Here is an 18,537-nt window from a genome sequence, read left to right as displayed (position 1 = left end):
TTTTGTTGAAACAAAAGAAATAAAAAGAAAAAATGGGGGAGGGGTGCGTGCGCCCCCTATAATTTTGTAAACGCGCCCCCTCTTTACGGAATTCCTGGATCCGCCCCTGGTTTAAGCGCGCTGTGGGGGGCCTTCCCAAAACTACGACGAAACCACAACACCCTAAGAAATCTTATGGTGTTGTCGTGGTGTCTTCGCCTTAAGGTTTTGTCGTGGTTTTCAAAACTACATGCGTCTACATCTACGCTAACTTGGAGTTAAGTGCCTCGTAGTTTACAAAACCTCGAGGTTTCGAAAACATTAAGGTAAAGGGATCTAGGTGTGAACCTCACTATTTTAGTAACATCACAAAGCGTTCTACATCGTACGCTGCTAGCTAGCTGCATGCTTAGGTCCTAGTGTTGAGTGTAGGATCCCTTCACATCGCATCCACGTTTACGACTTCTGGGCCCTGTTGCATAAAACCCTTACCGCTGGACTTACCGCTCCTTTCTAGCGGTAAGTCTTCAAATCAGCGGTAAATTTTATAATCCTTGATGCTGATTGGCTGTGACGCCTAATTTTGACGGTAGTCACCATTGAAATTCAGTGGTAAGTTTTATGCAACGGGCCCCAGGTTTGGCATTTCAATCATTTTCCTTTTTTTTTTTTTGATCCAAAATATAAAACAAATATACTTTGCCTAATTTCGAGTTTCTTGTTAAAACTATAGGCCTCGGCGCCTCCAAAAGAACTATTCACTTCGGGGCTGCGCCCCTCAGTGAATAGTTCTTCTGGAGTCATCTCTGCCCATAGTTTTAACAAGAAACTCTCAAGGCCAAGTATATTTGTATACTATCGTGACAATCGTCATTGCAGCAAGAGTTACTATTCATGTCGATTTTTTTTTAATGAAATGGGGCGAATTTGAAATAGGTAAACTTTAAAAGCTGTGATTCTAACAAAGAGAATTTTTTCCCTCTCCACTCTTTGGATTCCGATCATATTGCCCAAGTGGCAGCTATGGGCAACATTGTGGACACTACGCTACGATTTGTTATCCATCTGTCATACCAGGGAGTGACACCTCCCTGGTCATACTATCTATCAACGACAACCCGCTCTGCCATCTGTAGTATAGCGCCATCTACAGGACACTCCTGCTAAAAAATTCGGCGCGAGATCATTGTTTACTTCCCGTTTGATCTAATACACAACATGAACATGCACACTGAATTTGCGCTGCCTGCTGCTGCCGCACACATACCCGCGGCCTGCTTTTTGAGTGAAAAGCATCGTGTGTGTGCATCTGCGGTGTGCTAGATCATCATGTCAGACATTTCACCAGTCCTACTCTTGTCTGGTGTGTGATTCCATGGAAAACAAGTGGGGTCGATAACGGTACTGATATCGAGAGAAAACCACGTAGGCATACGATCGTCATAGAAACTTTCGGGAAGTCATTTATGCCATATCATATGCAAAGCGAAACTAACGGCCGGTGATCACTGCTCCCTCATTCATTCAGACGCGGTACCCTGTCTGTATGTACACTCTTCGGGAGCGGAGCATGCGGTCCGGTAGTGAAGTGTAAAACGATCCACGAGCAGTTGTTCTCCGGCGTCCTAGACAAGAAGTACTTTCTTCTGATGTGTCATAACGTCTACTGTCTTTGATCTAGTGCACACCACGTAAGACTACACTCTGGGGAAAGTTATCAGCCAAACAAAATAACGGACGTGACAACTGTAAACGTGTGGGCACAGAGTATGGAAGTTGACGGCGGAAAACGATATGGTGCGGAGGATCTCTTGCAAGCTTACCCCCTTCACCGGGCCTGCCGCGACGGAGACTTGTCGGCTTTGTCTTCACTGCTCGGGGACTCAGTGGTGTCGGTGTGCGATGCGGTTGGTCAGGACCCGCTCTTCGGCTGGACCCCGGCTCATTGGGCATCACACAACGGGAAGGTGTGCACTGCGGTTTTTCTGCATTTTTATCATGTTGTTTTGCCTTGTTTCTGTTTAGTATTAACGCATTCATAACGGGAACCTGGACCACTGGTAGATTCTGATAGCCAGGTTCCCAAAATGGTAAGAATTTCAAGAATGTCTGCGTTCATATTCGTGTGTGGCCTGATTCTTGTTTATTTGTGTGTTTTATAAAGTCCAAGCACTGCCACTGGTCAATACTGGTTGATGTTTATGCTGATTAGAATAATGACTTGTATTGAAAGATAAAGAGTTGCATCTATTTGAGCTCTTATATCTATTACACGCTGTGTGGAAACTAGAGTCTACTACCAGTACTAACGCTAGATGACAAAAATGTGCAGCTTGAACTCCCAACAGTAGTAGGACCCAAGTTCATTAACCCTACCTGCCAAAATATAAAAAAATCCTTCTTAAAAATCCATCAAAATTTCCTGATCACTTCCAAAATTTAATCTTTTGTTCCTTGTGTCATTCTCAACCTTTAAATTAATGCAAGTTTCATATAAATCTGTGAACAAATTTTTGAGTTATTTTGCGCAGAAGCAAACAAACAAAAACTAACGGAAATGAAAACATAACCTCCTCCCTTGGATCGGTGGAGGTAATAACCTGCCTGAAATTAGCATCCATGATACTGAAATCATGATGTACATATTATGGCTCCACTGTGTGTACATATACCACCCCTTGAATGTCCTGATCATGTCAGTTAGACTCCACACAACACATGGACAGCTTAAACACTGTGAGTAATTATGAACGAGTCACTTCTTTAGCCACCGAAAACAACCAACAGGATTGTGACAATAAAGAAACCAGACTGAACTAGATTTGAGGATGTATATGATTAAGGGGTCATCAGTTCTTAAATGGTTGTGTGACACATGTGCCATTAATATGACTCCTTGATGCTCTAACCATTGTTTGGCACATAAAAAAGAACTCACACCATTTTTGTCAGAGGGTCTGCTGATGTTGTGTCACACTGAGGGGATTGAGCAGGCTACTTTCTCTGTTTGTTCCTAATGCACTTGGCAAAATATTGTCTCAAATTATTTATGGATAGACAAGAATAAATCTAAATATAAAATATAGCAGATCAGTTATGCAACGTGCTGTCTTATGACCAATAAGGAGTACTAGAGCTAAACTCTCATACACTGTAATGTAAGACAAACAGGAGGATGGCAGCAGTACTCTTACAAGTGTATATGAGTTCCTATTTCTCATCGCAGGGATTGAGATGATCAAAAGACTGCCACTCTTTTTTTTTCCTCCTTTTTTTTTGGGGGGGGGGGTGGGGGTCTTAATCAGGATAACACTAAAATGCTTGCAAAATTAATGTCATGACAAAGGACTGCCCTTTGCTACATTATGATTTTGGGATATATTTCGGTAATGTATTGCAGCATGCATTTGTGCGTACAGCTTTGATTCTTTATCACACATCCACTGACTCGCAGAACAGCCATATTTGTCTCCACTTGCAAAATATTGTACGGACAACACTTATGGCATAAATTTACGTCCCAGACCTTATTCCTTGTCAACACCAGTTATAGGACATCCCTCTCTCTCTCTCTCTCTCTTTTTTTGCAGCAATTTCTCCCCCCCTCTCTCTCATTATCATCATCATCATCGTTTTTTTTTGCCTTTTCTGTTTCTGATAGGTTGACTGCCTACAGATGTTGCTGTCGGCAGGAGTGTCGTGCAACGTAGCCACCCAGGAGAAGGGCCTGACGCTGGCCCATGTGGCAGCGCTGGAGGGCCAGGCCTCCTGCCTTGCCTGGCTATGCCAGAACAGAGTTGCTGTTGACGCTAGGGTGAGCCAACATGGCCTGTGTTCTGCAGGATATGACAGAAGTTTCACAGCCTGTCTATAAGATTTCTCTTGTAAACCAGGCAGGGATAGCCTTAATGAAGAAAACAGAGGAAGCTGAAATTGTTTTGGTTTAGGGTTGCAAATAGAAGTGAATCGGTTTAATCACAAAGAAACAATATGGACAGTAATACTTGTATAATATTGACTGGCCTCGAGGGAGATACCAGAAAATATTGCCCGAGTCGAAGACGAGGGCAATATTCTGTCAGTGCGGGCAATATTTATCTGGTATCTCGCTCAAGGCCAGTCAATATCATAATTATTACCTATCCCCTCGGTAAATTAAGAAAATATGTGAATACGGCTATACACTCTGACATAGATCAAGCCACATTTGACTACCTGTAGATCGTCAACATGTCAAATAATTGAAAAATTGTTCATCAATGTATATCATTCAACTCCAACTTCAAAGATGCATATGTAGTTGTAACAGGCGAACTTCAAACATCTGAATGCTTTTACACTTTATTTTTACTTCTGTTTAAATTTGGAGAGTTGTAAAACTGATGGTCACTGTGCAATTATTGAGCACAAATGGACTACTCATTGTTTGACGTGTAGTGCTGCTGTAAGTGGTCGACCTTGTATGAGTTGATATATCAGCGTTCTTCTGCGGTGCGTGTAACCGACACCCAGCGACGTCCTGGAATGTTTTCTTTTCGTGGTCAATCGGAATGTTTACGTTTAAAGCAGGGAGGTGGGGAGAGAGATTCCACTCTTTCTCTTCCCACCTCCCTGTGTAAAGTGAATGGCGAAAACCGGAAGATTGCACTGTTTGCACACATTGTTTTGTGTACAGTACAGTGTGTGTAACCGACACGCAGCGACGTGGTGAAACGAATATTGACTGCTGACCTTTGACCCTGCAAAATAACAACTGTAATTGCCTCGCAAACCTACCTCGTATAGGTAATAATCAATAATATTTCGCTATTAAAAAAACTTGTCTTCACATAGTATAAAATATTCACTCAACTTTATAAATGCTGGCTACAAGCTGCAAAGTCTTTTATCAGTAAAAATGACATGTGGTTATTTGGATCAATGTGGTAGCAAGCTTCAGTGTCTCCTACATGTTTACAAAATACAAAAAGTTTGGAATGTTTTAGTGTTACTGTACTGATTTTGGTTTTCCTTTAATGAAGGACGACATGGGAGAGTCTGCAGTTCACAAGGCTGTGAGATGTGGGAGTGTACAGTGCCTTCATATCCTCCGACAACATGGTGCTGACTTGAGGTATATCACAGTCCATCTTGTATCCATGTATGGTGCATGCATTTCACATAGAATCCCCTCTAAGTCAGTGTACTGGATAAAATTTTTCCATAAAAAAGGAGCATCTGCCATTTGAGACTTCAACATAGCTTGGATAAGTGTACATCACATACACCTGTGTTAAGCTACATCAGAGCAGCCCCTAACTTAACACTTGAAGTCTGTTCTAGAGGGCTAATTTCATCTTATTGTTTGTAATTGAATATGCCAGGTAATGCCTAGGGATTGCACTATTTATACTAATAATGGTAAGGTTAGGCGTTGCATTTTAGGAAGTAAAGTCACCCATATTATATCTTTCATTTCACATAAAGATAACTGAATTCAGACCAAACAAGATGAGAAACATCTTAATTTCTGTTTTGCCAAATATAGCAAAATTCAATTTTTAGAGGGATGTGCCGTTCTCCACCTTTCAAAAATGTAGTTGCTTTTTTTTCCCCACCAAGTGAACATGTCCCTATGATGTCTCAGTTTGCATTGTTATGTTTAGAGTTTTAAAGTTTGTCGTTTTTACACCAAAGTCTTCAAAACTGGCAAGGGGAAACCGCAGCTGACTTGGCGATGTCCCATCTCCAAGGTCCATGTCTAGAGTACTTCAGGGCCGGAGGGGATGCTCTTCATGTGAGGACTGCTATGCACTTAGATGCTGGAGCTAGCAACGGAGCCGCCGGGAACCGCAAGAGGCTGCAGGCGGCGGAGATGGAGACGAATGGAGAGGCAGCCAAGAGAGCCAGAGTAGAACATGGTGGGTGCATTTATCTAGCCATCTTCCTGCAACTAAATGGCATAAAAACACACACAACAAACAAACAAACAAACAATCAATCCATTTAGCATAAAAACATGGTTATACACTCTTACACTATTATATTTGCTTGACACATCTTTTGTAGGTGTCTGAGAAAAAAAAAGGCTGTGGTCGGAAGGACTTACTGTAGCCAAACCAGTCGCTGTCACTGGTGTATCTTTTTTTATCTTTTTTTTAAAATGGAAGATATCTGTATTAATGTGAGAATGTCTCTTTATTGAAAACTCGCCTTGACGTCATATCAGTTAGAAAAGGAAGGAACATAAATTGCATACAGCATCCAAGTGGCCACTGCCCTGCTATTTCTATATCCATGCATAATGTAGATTCATAGTGAGTTTTGAGTCTCCCAGTTTGGAAGGGTTCATTCGTTATTACAGGAAGTGTTAAGTGTAGGACAGCGTAGTAGTGTGTGGAGGTGCTTTCATTTCACTCTGTGACATTTATACCGGACTCGTAATGTTCAAGATGGTCATACAGTGTATACACTCTATGACCATCAGAACATATCTTTTGAACCTCACACATGACCATGAAATTAAGTTAAGTTAATAAGCAAATGATTTTTCTAGTCACATAGCTAGCTTCACATTTTTTCATATTCATCATATTGCATGATGAATATTGAAGGGGAAATTTTGATTCCATGACAGAATGTTTTCATACTGTCCAGTTGTGGGATGTGGTAAGGTTTAAACCACATAGTAAGATTTGTCAAATGGTAACCAGGATGACTTTAACCATCAGCATTGGAGACAGACTTTTTTGAGAAAATATGAAATAATGACATAAACAAAACACACTAGGAGTCTTGTGCAAGCAGTATGGCAGTCATTTGAACAGGACTGATGATTCCTAGTCCCTATAGTAGGCTGTGTTAGATGACCTACTGAAATTCCAGTGACCATTTCTAGATGTCATCATTTTTGTGATTTGCCTCAAAAGCTTCATGAATCTGTTGCTGGTTTTCCAGTTTCTTTCTTCTAAAGTCATCTTGTATTCTTTTTCTTCTTTTTTTTTTTTCTCTGGAGATATATATGTATGTATTTGGAGCCATATTCATTTTGCAAAGGTTCACTTCTCTACACTGTAGATACACATAAATCATCCTTTTCAAACTTGACTTATAAATGTTCAGTTACTGTTGGATGAGCTACTAAATGTGTGTTTTGCCCTATTTAAAATAGTACATGTCAGTGGCGGAGCCAGAGGGGGGCACAACCGGCGCATGCCCCCCCCCCCCTTCATTTTTCGTAAAATCAAAAGAAATAACAAGAAAAACAATGAAATGAAACCCGGAAGTGGCACCAGAAATATTAGTCACGCCCCCCCCCCCCCCCCCCCCCCCCCCCCTTACAGAATTCCTGGATCCGCCCCTGCATGTTTTCTCCATCTTGAGGAAATGTATTCATTATTGACAAATATTATTCTTAGTACTTCACTTTGCATGCTTTCTTTATATGGGCTTTTTTTTTGGATAAAGCAATGTAAGTTTTATTTATATATATTACTTCCCCTTCAGAATATGTTTACAAATATATTTTTTTTTTCACTGTGCATAAGCATGTGTTTGGCTCTGCACAGGTTAGCAGTCCTGCTTTTATATCGCCGTCATTGAGTGGTTGTATAATTTTATTGAATGTTGTGGAGATGAATGGGGCTTTACATTTTATCTTTTCCTAGAACCGTGAGGGCTTTGTCGCGATGCAAGCATCATATGGTTCAAAGTTTTAGCCCTTGATGGCAGGTCATTTTTGGAAACCTTGATTAGAAGTGGGTTCAATGTGACTAGATATGACAGCTTAGAAGTAGACATGTCATGACTTGTAATCTACATTGTATGCTCATGATATTGCCTGATAAGTATTAAAGTAGGCCCTGTAATATGAGCCATTCATGTACCTGTGCATACCTTAAGAACTTTTTTTTTTGTACTAGTATCATGTCTCTTTACATTAAGAGCATTCACAGACTTCCCCAGATAGACTGGGCTGTACAATTTATTGACACTCATGCAAACCTGCTTTGATGTCACAGATGCCACACTGGACAGTCCCAGAACAAGGACATTGCGATGTAATAGCAATTAAAGGGATTCCTCAGCTACAAATAAAAGACATGAGTAGCAATAAGTTTAGAAATTGTGTCAACCTCTGGGGGAATCAGCAAACTACAATTGTAAGCTTTCTAAAAAAGGAGTGAGAGAGCTGGGAGGTGACTTGGGCAATTGAGGAAATTGAAGAAAATGCAGAGAAATAATTTCATTTCCGGTTTTGACCAGATGCTGTGCCTGGTTCATGTTACGTTGCATTTTTTTCCTGATACGTATGTCAGCAACCATCTCCAAATGATTTTTTTTGTGTGTGTTTTGTTTTGTTTTGTTTTGTTGTTGTTTTTTTTTTTTTTGGGGGGGGGAGGAGGAGGGGGGAATTATTGCATGAAAGTTGTGTTCTGCCTTTTTGTAGATATATGCCTCTAGTTTATAAAATATGTGGTGTTTGTCAACCAGGTCATTAATCATTAACTGAGTCTACTGCAGCTACAACAAGTTTTCTGTATGAGACTTTTAAATCTGGAGAATATGGCACTGCCACATTCACCAGAATTTATGGCTTACTGAGACAGGACATGTCAACTTATACATGCAGTGCACTATAAATTTTTGCTGTTTCTCCCTGTGAATTCTGGAGCCATGGCTTGTACTTGGTATCAGAAGTTGTATGCTACATTTCAAACTGTAAAAATGTAAGGCTCCAGTACTGAGTAGGCATATAGTGTATGTAATACAGTTACACGATCTGCGTCTGTTTCTGTAAATTCTCTAGGGAGTCATGGCTTGTACTGAAGGGAGAGTTAGAAATAATGATTCATTCAAACTGTAGAAATCCCCAAAGATTGCTCAATTTGTGATGTCTGTCGTAATGTTGGTCCAATAAATAGTTACTCCTTATCTCCTCATGATCTCTTCCCCAACAAACAAAAACAAAAAACCCACCTCTAAAAACCAAACCAAACCAAAACAACGACAACCCAACAATTATGTCCAAAAGAGATGGCAGAAACTCCGCCTCAAAGTGCCACACCCAGCAACGACCATGGCGATGGGCAGGATGACACTTTGCCTGGCATTGAAGAGGAAGATGAACATGAGGAGCAGGCTGCAGCTAGGATGGATGAGAGCGAATGCCACATTGTCACAGCTGAAAAAAGTGACGGACTGCCCCCAGTGGCTGTTTTACCACGGCGGATACCAAGAGAAGAGCACTGGAGATTCCAGCCATTCTGTATCTGATGAAAGTTTTTTTTTTATTTTTTTTTTCACTTCACATGTAACTTTGTATTAAGTATGAATATTTATCAGCAAACCAAACATGTGCTTTATCATTTCCACCATTAGTTTCATGTGTAAGGTGATTATATGTCCCAAAGTTGCTCACTGAAAAACACAAAGAGTAGGAGAAAGACTTTATTTCTTTTCAGGTATGAGGGAAAGAGAAAAGGGAAAGAGGATAACAAACAGATTTGATTTGAAGGTACTGATGACTGTGATAGGAGTTGAAATGTCAGATTTCCACATTTTCTCCTTAGAACCTCTCTTTATGCAAAATAACAGATCATTTGATTTGCTATGAAGCACCCCTGCACAGTACAGTACTTTTGTACCAGCAGCAGTATTATCAGTAGCCAGGGTAGTTAAGGTCGTAAATAATGATTTAGATAGTATTTCTCATGATGTGTTTATGCTGTATGCAATGTAATTATACTTCTTTTTGTGTTTTTTTTTCTGTGTTTATGCTGTATGCAATGTAATTATACTTCTTTTTGTGTTTTTTTTTCTGTTCTTTATCATTGACTGCCAAAATAAACAAAAACAAAAACAAACAAGAAAGAAAGAAGGGTGCATCCATCAGATGTTCTTGTTGATGTCTATAGACATTTGCATAATTTGCACTCTTAATAAGTCCATCAAAAAACTGATTAATCTCCTAGTAAAGATAATTTGAAAATTGTAATAGCATGAAAACTAATAGATTATTATACAACAGCTGTAAAACCTAATGTGCAGCATATGACCCATTTGATGATATGCACTGCTGAATAATTGATGATTTTTTTTAAAAAGTTTTATTTTACAAGTGAGGAGGTATGGAAATACAATTAATATATATTACCAAATATGGTATTCATCTGAGAGATATTTAAATACTTTGTTTTCTTCAGACTTTGGTGTTTGATTTTATCAATCATTAAGGGTATTGACATATGACATAAAAAATGTATATTGCAACTTTAACTGAGATCTTGGTGCTGTTTTTAAGTAAAGATTACTTGAGCATGTTTGTTGCTTCTTTTATTGTTTCAGAGAATGTAGTCAGCACGATATTTTTGTATTCTATATCTATCTGTAGATTATTTCTGTCCTTTATTACTCTTGCCACTCAACACTACATGTATCTTATGGTCACAAGCAGTCGCCTTGCAAAGTTTTTGAGTTTTTTTCTTAGACAAGTGCACAATGTATTGTAACATTTGTGAGGCATGTTTCACAGACATGTTTAATTCTCAAAGCTATTTGAATGTTTTAAAAAGTAAGTTAGATGTTCACGAACAAACACAACTATGCATACTTACATAAGCAGCCATTGATGAATTGTGGCACACGTATCACAAAGGCTATGTTAAGCATCAAAGTAATTGCTAAAGAACTAAATGTGATTGTATATTTGCGAAAACGTGTCAACCAAGGTTGTTCATGGGTTGTGAAGAAGAATCAACTTGATTTAGCTGTGTCAAAGGGTCAGATGGAGATAGCATCCTTTTGCATGTAACCATGACAACGTATTCATAATCATCCATCATGTCCTCTCTGGCTGACTGTCTCCAACCCCATCCTCCACTGACCAGGTCCTCAGGATTGACACAACTTTCAGTTAGCATTTCATTCTGAGGTTAAAGCAGGAAGTGAATTGGGATATTTGGATGAAAAGTTGCTCAGTTTTTTAGAGTGAGATGCCTCCGGTTTGTGAAAACTTCACTTCTTCTGTTGTGGTGCCAGTCACAACATGCTCATGAATGGTTTGTCATACAGAGGAACCTCTTTAAACCAATGACTTAAGAACCATGACAATTACTTTGTTATATTAGGTTTCTTACTTTATCAGGGTACAAAACACAAAGAAATATTAAGAGTTGGGACTGCCAAATTCATGTTGCTATAGGAGGGTTCTGTTGTATGCAACCTCTATGTTATGAGGATCTACTACATACATGATTATGGAAGAGCTGTCTTTGCATAGACAGAGCACACACCCAACACAGAAGTTTGAAGAGAAACAGAAAGTGTCAACTTTGTGCAAAGTCAGTGGAGTTAATGCCTTTTCCACATCTAAACTGCTGATGTATTTGCTGGAAAATGCTGCTAGTTTTCTGACCTTCACCAATGTTTCGATGTCCTATTTGAAGAGCTGCATGGGCTACTACTGTGGATTTTATTAATTTTTGTGTAAAGGTTGCTATCGCAGGTTACTTTACTTTGATTGTGCTTTAACGTATGTACAGATATTTGTATGCATGAGTGTAGTTTTTGTAACCCTAATTCATACATGTACATGGTGAGGAACTTTATTGTTTTACAGTTTAAGGCATCAAAAGATGGTACTTAGCAGTGATGTGAACCCTGGCATATGGGCTATTGTCCTGCAGATTTGTGGTAATTAATGTGCGAGTGTCATTGCATTTTACCTAACCTGTCCAAAATTGAGTTTTCAATTGCCCTGGGCCACTGAGTGTGTGGTTGCATAGCCCTCTGACAACTCTCTGCATGAGTTGGAACTGTTGCTTTGTGCTGTAAACCTGCATGTATGTGTTCTTGGGCCTGCTTTCCAAGACCATGCAACTGTATTGTATCATATTGTGCTGTTTGAGATATTTTTCATTTTCCTTGCCCATGTGGAGCATGTACTGCTGACGCAGGAGGACTTCTGTGAGTGTGATCTTCTCGACAATGCATGCAATGTTGCAATTTTTTTTTTCATGTGCAAGCATTTCTTTAATAGAGGCTGAATCTGAAGGCATATTTATATCTAGTCCTTAAAGCACTTAGTAAGGTTGTGAATATGTCATCAAGCCAGTGCAGAGTAGTTGTTGAATTGGCTGTATGTTGATACTTTATGCAAATAAGATGTCTCTGCTTTTTCACATTAAGATGTGAGAAGTTGCACACTTGTCTGTCATTTAGGATACATTCATTCTGCTGATGACAGTGCATGTATCAATGGTGCTCATCCATTAATTAGCCTGTGGCTACATTCTTTATAGCTTTTGCTTTGATAATGGTGATGCATGCAAATGTTTTGTTATTTTCAGTTCTGTGCTTGAAATTATTGGTGCAATCTTTGTGTTGTCTATATATGGCTAGCATTTGTATTCACTGTCCTTGAAGGACTTGTATCTTTCTCTCCGCAAAGAGAAAATTTGATTTCTCAATGTGTATCACTGTTTCACCCATTTGAGGAGGCGAAATTTTCTACACGATGAGAAACAGGGCACACACATTGTGTAACATGTTCATGGCACAGTCTCTTTTACAGTAAAAGTAGGTAAATGTACAGGCACACACCACCTAAACAGCAATGTAAATTTTCCCTATTTCATATCAGTAAGTAGATATGATGCACAGATGAACTGTGTGTTCTTTTCTTTCTGTGGAGTATTTGCACCACTCTGGCTGCCATGTTGGCTTGTGTCGGGAAACTATTGATCAGTGTGTCGACAGCAAACAACTGTTTGTCCTCTTTTGCACCTTTGCAGTCGGTATTGGCACCACCGATGTAGCAACTCACCTGCAGAACTCACAGTGGGAAACCACGGCGACCCTTTCACACACAGCATCTGGGCGTGGAACGAACTCGTTGGATGGCAGGGACAAAAATGGCCGCAACTGGTTTGTGCATGCTCCTTACGCAAATGGGACTGTGATGATGGATTCGATTTCATCTTCTGATCAGCCGGTAATGTGTGGTAGTGCTTACAGCGATGCATCGGTAACAACGATTGGACGAGATGATGATGGTGGTAGTGGTGCTACATTCCATGTGTCCAACAACTCCAACCATGCTTCTGATATGCACGTTTCCACCCCGAGCAATGGTGTCAGTCATGTGGAGAGTATGTCTGTTGAGGTGGATGACGCTAGGGAGGCGCCAATGGCCTGCCGTGTTGCACACTCAGTTGCCATGACAACCCATCTCTTTCCCAACGGAGATGCGATGGGGCTCACAAAACAGAGCCCTATGCAGAAGACTGCAATACCGAAATGCATGGCTCTGAGAGGGCATTACTTGTAAACCAGTGTGGACGCCATGTCATGGTTTGAAGCAAATGCAATCTGTATGATATAAGATGGCTGTATTAAAGGGAGGGAGCACATGCCCAATATCCCTTGGCTAGTAAAGAAAAACATAAAATCTATGCAGGCAAGTGATTTGAAATATCAGAATAAGATGGGCCTGAAAAGGCTGGAAGAATATACAGTGTAACTGTATAAAGTACATAAAAGTCAAAATGACATCAAGACATACCCTGTCTACACAGTTCTTCATTGTAGTAGATTGTAGCAGATTACTAGTACATTGTATACATTTTTTGGTAATTCAAGCAAAGGTTGCACTAATGCTGAATCTGCAAAGGATATACATTTTTTAATTATCATTATTATCATTTCTTAAAGGGCTAGAACTTTTAAGATCCAGGCAATGTGTTGAGTGTGTCAAATTCACTTGCCTGAACAGGAGGAATGTTTTGATGCACATATGAAATTTTTCATCAGATCTGTGCAGATATATGCAGTCATTCAAATGTAATGGACGTCCAAATTCTGCAACAGATCATACGTTGTAGAGGCAACAGTGAACAGTAAACTTTACCACATGAAAGTTGTTTATAAGCTTTAGTATTTACAAATATGTATTTTTTTCTTAGTCGCAAGGTTTGAATCATATGGTCTTCAAACGTTAATGACTATCCATTAATACTTGTCCTAATTAACATCTCACAACATGAATGTGCATTTACATGCATACATCTGCCAAAGGTCCAAACGGAAAGACATGTGCATGATAAGCAGTATCCTATTGTGATGCTTTAAATGAGGGAATTATCTGCAACAACTGGTTTAGTTTACTGCAGCTGGTACCAATCCCTGTGTATGTACAGCATAGCGTCACCATGAAAATCTGTTGGCTTCTTTCCTAACCAGTGTAACCTCCATTGTTCAGACCCAAAGCCGATTTTTTTTTTTTTTTTTTTTTGCTTGCTTTGATTAGACAGCTCTGCAGTAAACTCACTTAATTCATCTCGTGCATCGGAGCCCCCCCCCAAAAAAAAAAAAAAAAAAAAAAACACTGATTGAATAACAAAGACAGCAATCTTTAAATTGATGTTCAAGAATGGCACAATAGAGTATTCATATATGAGTGACAATTGTGTCCAAAATGTTACTACTTTGAATGAGAGTTCTGCTCAAACACACATAAACACACACACACACACACACAAGATTTCTGCCCAGTGTTTGAGCTACAATGTCGTTAGAGTGTACAAATCCGTAGCATAGTATGATGTTGTAGTACGTGAAACACTTGCACATACAGTCAAACCTGTCTATAGCGGCCACCCAAGGGATACGGAAAAAGTGGCCGTTATAGACAGGTGGCCGCTATAGACAGGTAATCCAACTTTGTGTGCATAGCCTACATGTACATGTATCATCGTTGTTATATATACGTGTACATGTACATTTATGTGTGTACGTATGCACACGTGTGTATCATTCATAGAACAATGCCGGTGTTTATGAAATTGTTGCACAGTACACTAGATGTAGCATGTGCACAGTCATGAATTAGTGCATTATTGTGACTGAATAAGTGGTGAATGCAACGGTGGCGATCACTGAATGTTGCCCAGAAATGACTGGCACGAATAAAAAGCAGAAAAACACCCTGAATTATCAGCTCGGCTACGGCTCCATCGGGTTTTTGGCCGCTATAGACAGGTTAAAATCTATCGCGGGAAACAAAATTTGTGGCCGCTGGCCGCGTTAGACAGGTGGCCGCTATACACAGGGTCTTTAACATGGCTTTTCTCTCGGGGGGATTTTTCAGTGGCCGCTATAGACAGGTGGCCGCTATAGAGAGGTGGCCGCTAAGGCAGGTTTGACTGTACTTTGCTTTGAGGATTATCTTCCAATGTTGCTGACAATTGCATTAGACAATTTATTTCTTTTTCAGTTGACATTGAAAATTGACAACTTCCCAGATATGCTATGTTTACTTGCCAAATATGAACACTTTTCTGTAATTCCATGTTTACACCAAGAGACTCCTCTGTACCAAATGCAATTTCATCCCGAAAATGATGTCATTTCACTGATAATGTGTTGTCCATATGATTACTGTGATATAATGATTATTTGTTCAGAATTTTGTAACCCTGTAATATCCCCGAGTGTACGTGCTGCATGGCTTTAAAATACTTGTCAGCACAACCCATTCAGTTTATGTGAAAGGATAGACCATGCGCTGTATGTTATTCTCATACTTGCCAACTAATAAGATTTTATCAGATTCAGTAAGATTTTTTACGTTAAAAATAGCAAAATCAGATTTTCTGTCAGAGAAATCAGATTTAAAAAAAATATTTAGATATACTTTTCATGTGTATTTTCTGAAGATTTGACTGAAAGTAAGATTTTTAACTTCAGTTTGCATATAAAATAAGATTTTTGCAATCCAAGAGTAAGATATTTCATCTTGAAATGTTGGCAGGTATGTATTCTATGACCAATATGTTGTGTTATCCTTCTTTGTATTCTGACAGCGCAATGCGGCATGTGTCTGAGGGGTGCTAACCCTCACTATTTAGACAGGGAACAGTGGGGAGGTTGGGATGGGGTCTAGTCTACAATATGAATATGTTCCATGTGTCCTGACATGTCCACATTATAAGAACACAGCACACTCTAATGAGTAATTGTTATTTTAACTCTTTGAGAACAATTTGATGTTCCTTCTGACCGCCAAATACTGTTTCATGTCTCATTTTGATGTCAAGATGCAATGGATTTGATTTTATTTGGCAATATTTACTGCAAAAACGGTTTGGCTCAGAAAAATGATGTTTGGTTACTATTCATATTGCCTTTCCTTTGATATTAGATCATGGCATTTCTAGTGTCCCAATGGGTATCACAACTCTGCTGTTTGAAATTTAAGAGGTGTTTTGTGATTGTGTAAATTACCTGCATGCTTCATGTTTATTTTAATGCATAGCTTGGAATTTTGGAATTGTCAAGCATGTTTTGTGCTTCATGTACATTCCCTTCATGTCTTGGTCAAATGAACTTGCACTCAGTGCCCAATATGTGCAAGTCCTGGGATATAGCAAGGTGCAACAGATCACAACAACTATGCATGTGAAATGCTCTCATCTTTTCTATACAATGTCTCTTTCAACACAGAGCAAGTCCAAGCACCGCTGTCTTATTTTGCAAGAGAAAGCCACAATCCAGCATTGACTGCAGGTAAAGGAACAATCAGAGTAGGTCATAAGAGAACGGCGTCTGGTGGTGTGGTAGGTCTGAATGGTTCCACCAATGGCAAACACATTGGCACTAAGGGTACCACGATGGAATCCAGGTGTGGCAATGGCAGTGTGGAGGTAACAAGAGACTATGTTCCTGGATTGCCAGGCTGCCAGCCAGTCTTCCAGAAAACTCCCTTTCTGTTGAAGGGCCAAGAGTTCAGGGAGATGCAGTGTAGTAACCATGGTGACGATGCAGAAATGGCACCGATGGACGATGTGCCAGCGGTTGATTATCCCCACCTGCCACAAAATGGCTTTGCAGTCACCAATGGAAACATGCAGAGGGTGATGGAAAATGCCAATATTTATTCGGGAACCGTAGATCAATCCATGGCTCTGTGCACTGCCATCGGTTCCGCATCACCTCAGAAGTTACGTAGCACAGGGGATCTCATGTCAAACGGTGCCGCGGAGCACCGTGAAATGGTAAACCATTGCCTGGGGTATGACACCCAAGTTGCAGAGACAATTAATAGCTATGAGGAGGTGTTGTATGGACATGCTTACTAGCGTGGACAATAGTGATCAATGAACAGCTGCTGGCTCAGACTCGTCAAAGATCTAGAAGATGTATATATTTTGTTTTGTTTTTTACCAGAGAGAAACTTTGAAATGCGTTGGAACTCTTTTCCAAGTAATAATGTTTCTTTGGTGCTACCTTGCTGCACCCTCAATACACAAGTATCAGGGTCATACATGTATATTCCGTTGTAAATTTTTGTGCTTTTTGGCTTGTCAAAATTATGTAGACAATACTGCTTTTCATAGTAATTGGTGCCATGACTAGACATTCCACATAGTATTATTCACAATCATGTAGAATTTTGTGTGTGTGTTATTTATTTTATTGAATTTACAGTCACTGAAAAGTCAAAAGTAGATTATTTGATGTGATGTATTACTTGTTTCTTTTAATCGATATCGAATAGTTGTCATGTTTGTTAGAAAACACAAATTATAGAAACAACTTCCTTTTTTCTTTCTATCTGTTGTGTATAAGTTTATATGAAATTTTGTCTGAGCTGCAGAAGTTCATTTCATTCACCCATTGAGAATGGGCTGATTTTGCTATAACTCGTATTTTTCCTATGCACCTGCCCAAGTATACTCGGGACTCATCCTCAATGGGTTAAGGTGCTCCATAAAGGCCCGTGGTGCCTTGATACTTCCACCTGCTAGATGTAGTGTGCACCTTTACTTTAATATACCATTTTACTACTGACAATCAATTTTCGGTCTAGACTTTATGCCTATGAAACTTGCAATAAACTTACATTCAGTTACTCCCACTGGTCAACAGTCATGCTCTTTGCATAGATCCAGTTCAATCTATGTCAGAAGGAGGTGAATTGGACTGGTTCATAGTCCAATTGTAGACATCGTGAATTTTCACTTTCAGGATTTTGTAGAAGAACCAGATGACAGGCTTTTCTTCTAACTGAATAATTAATGTGCATAGTGAAGCATGGTTCCGTCTTGTTGATAACCACATTGGCTCTTGGCTGACAGAAAGGGCACTTGCTGAAAAAGGGACAGATGTCTTTTCAATGCACTGTCACATGTTGTATTGGCATCGAGACGTGGAAACAGATTACCGAGCAGAAAGTAGGGAAGTATGGGTTTAAGAACCGAGAGTGGTAGTAGGTTAAATCTCTCCTTGTGGCCGTCCCATAATGTGTCAAAGCATCGCATCATAATAATTGTATGATATCCCAGTTTTCATGTCTGAGATATATTCTCATACTGATTATGTGAGAAGTATTTGATGCAGTACAGCTTCCCTATTAGCAGGGACTTTGGTCGACATCATCTAAAGTCACACGAAAGCTAGGGACAAAGTGCTTATTTCATATAGATATACTTGCTATTCCAAAGTGATTAATCACACAATGTTTTCTCTCTGAAGTCCAAAAAAGAGCATTCAAAAGATGGATGTTCATATGTTTTCAAC

The 18,537-nt window shown here is 39.6% G+C and overlaps 1 protein-coding gene across 1 annotated transcript; it reads left to right on the top strand.

The window, feature by feature from the left end:
• The first annotated feature begins 1,316 nt into the window (after positions 1 to 1,316).
• LOC139737352 (uncharacterized) lies at positions 1,317 to 17,355 on the top strand. Its single transcript, XM_071648029.1, has 7 exons — positions 1,317 to 1,946; positions 3,641 to 3,793; positions 5,001 to 5,092; positions 5,656 to 5,879; positions 8,993 to 9,226; positions 12,753 to 13,246; positions 16,386 to 17,355. Exons 1-7 carry the CDS (start codon positions 1,749 to 1,751, stop codon positions 17,094 to 17,096), a joined length of 2,106 nt encoding a protein of 701 aa, XP_071504130.1. The 5' UTR covers positions 1,317 to 1,748; the 3' UTR covers positions 17,097 to 17,355.
• Positions 17,356 to 18,537: the final 1,182 nt, after the last annotated feature.

Source organism: Diadema antillarum, unplaced genomic scaffold, assembly GCF_040938485.1.
Source record: "Diadema antillarum isolate AM-2024a unplaced genomic scaffold, OU_Dant_1.0 seq00000690_RagTag, whole genome shotgun sequence".
Taxonomy (NCBI): domain Eukaryota; kingdom Metazoa; phylum Echinodermata; class Echinoidea; order Diadematoida; family Diadematidae; genus Diadema; species Diadema antillarum.
The sequence above is the reverse complement of the archived record's forward strand: the minus strand, read 5'-3'. Positions and strand labels throughout refer to the sequence as shown.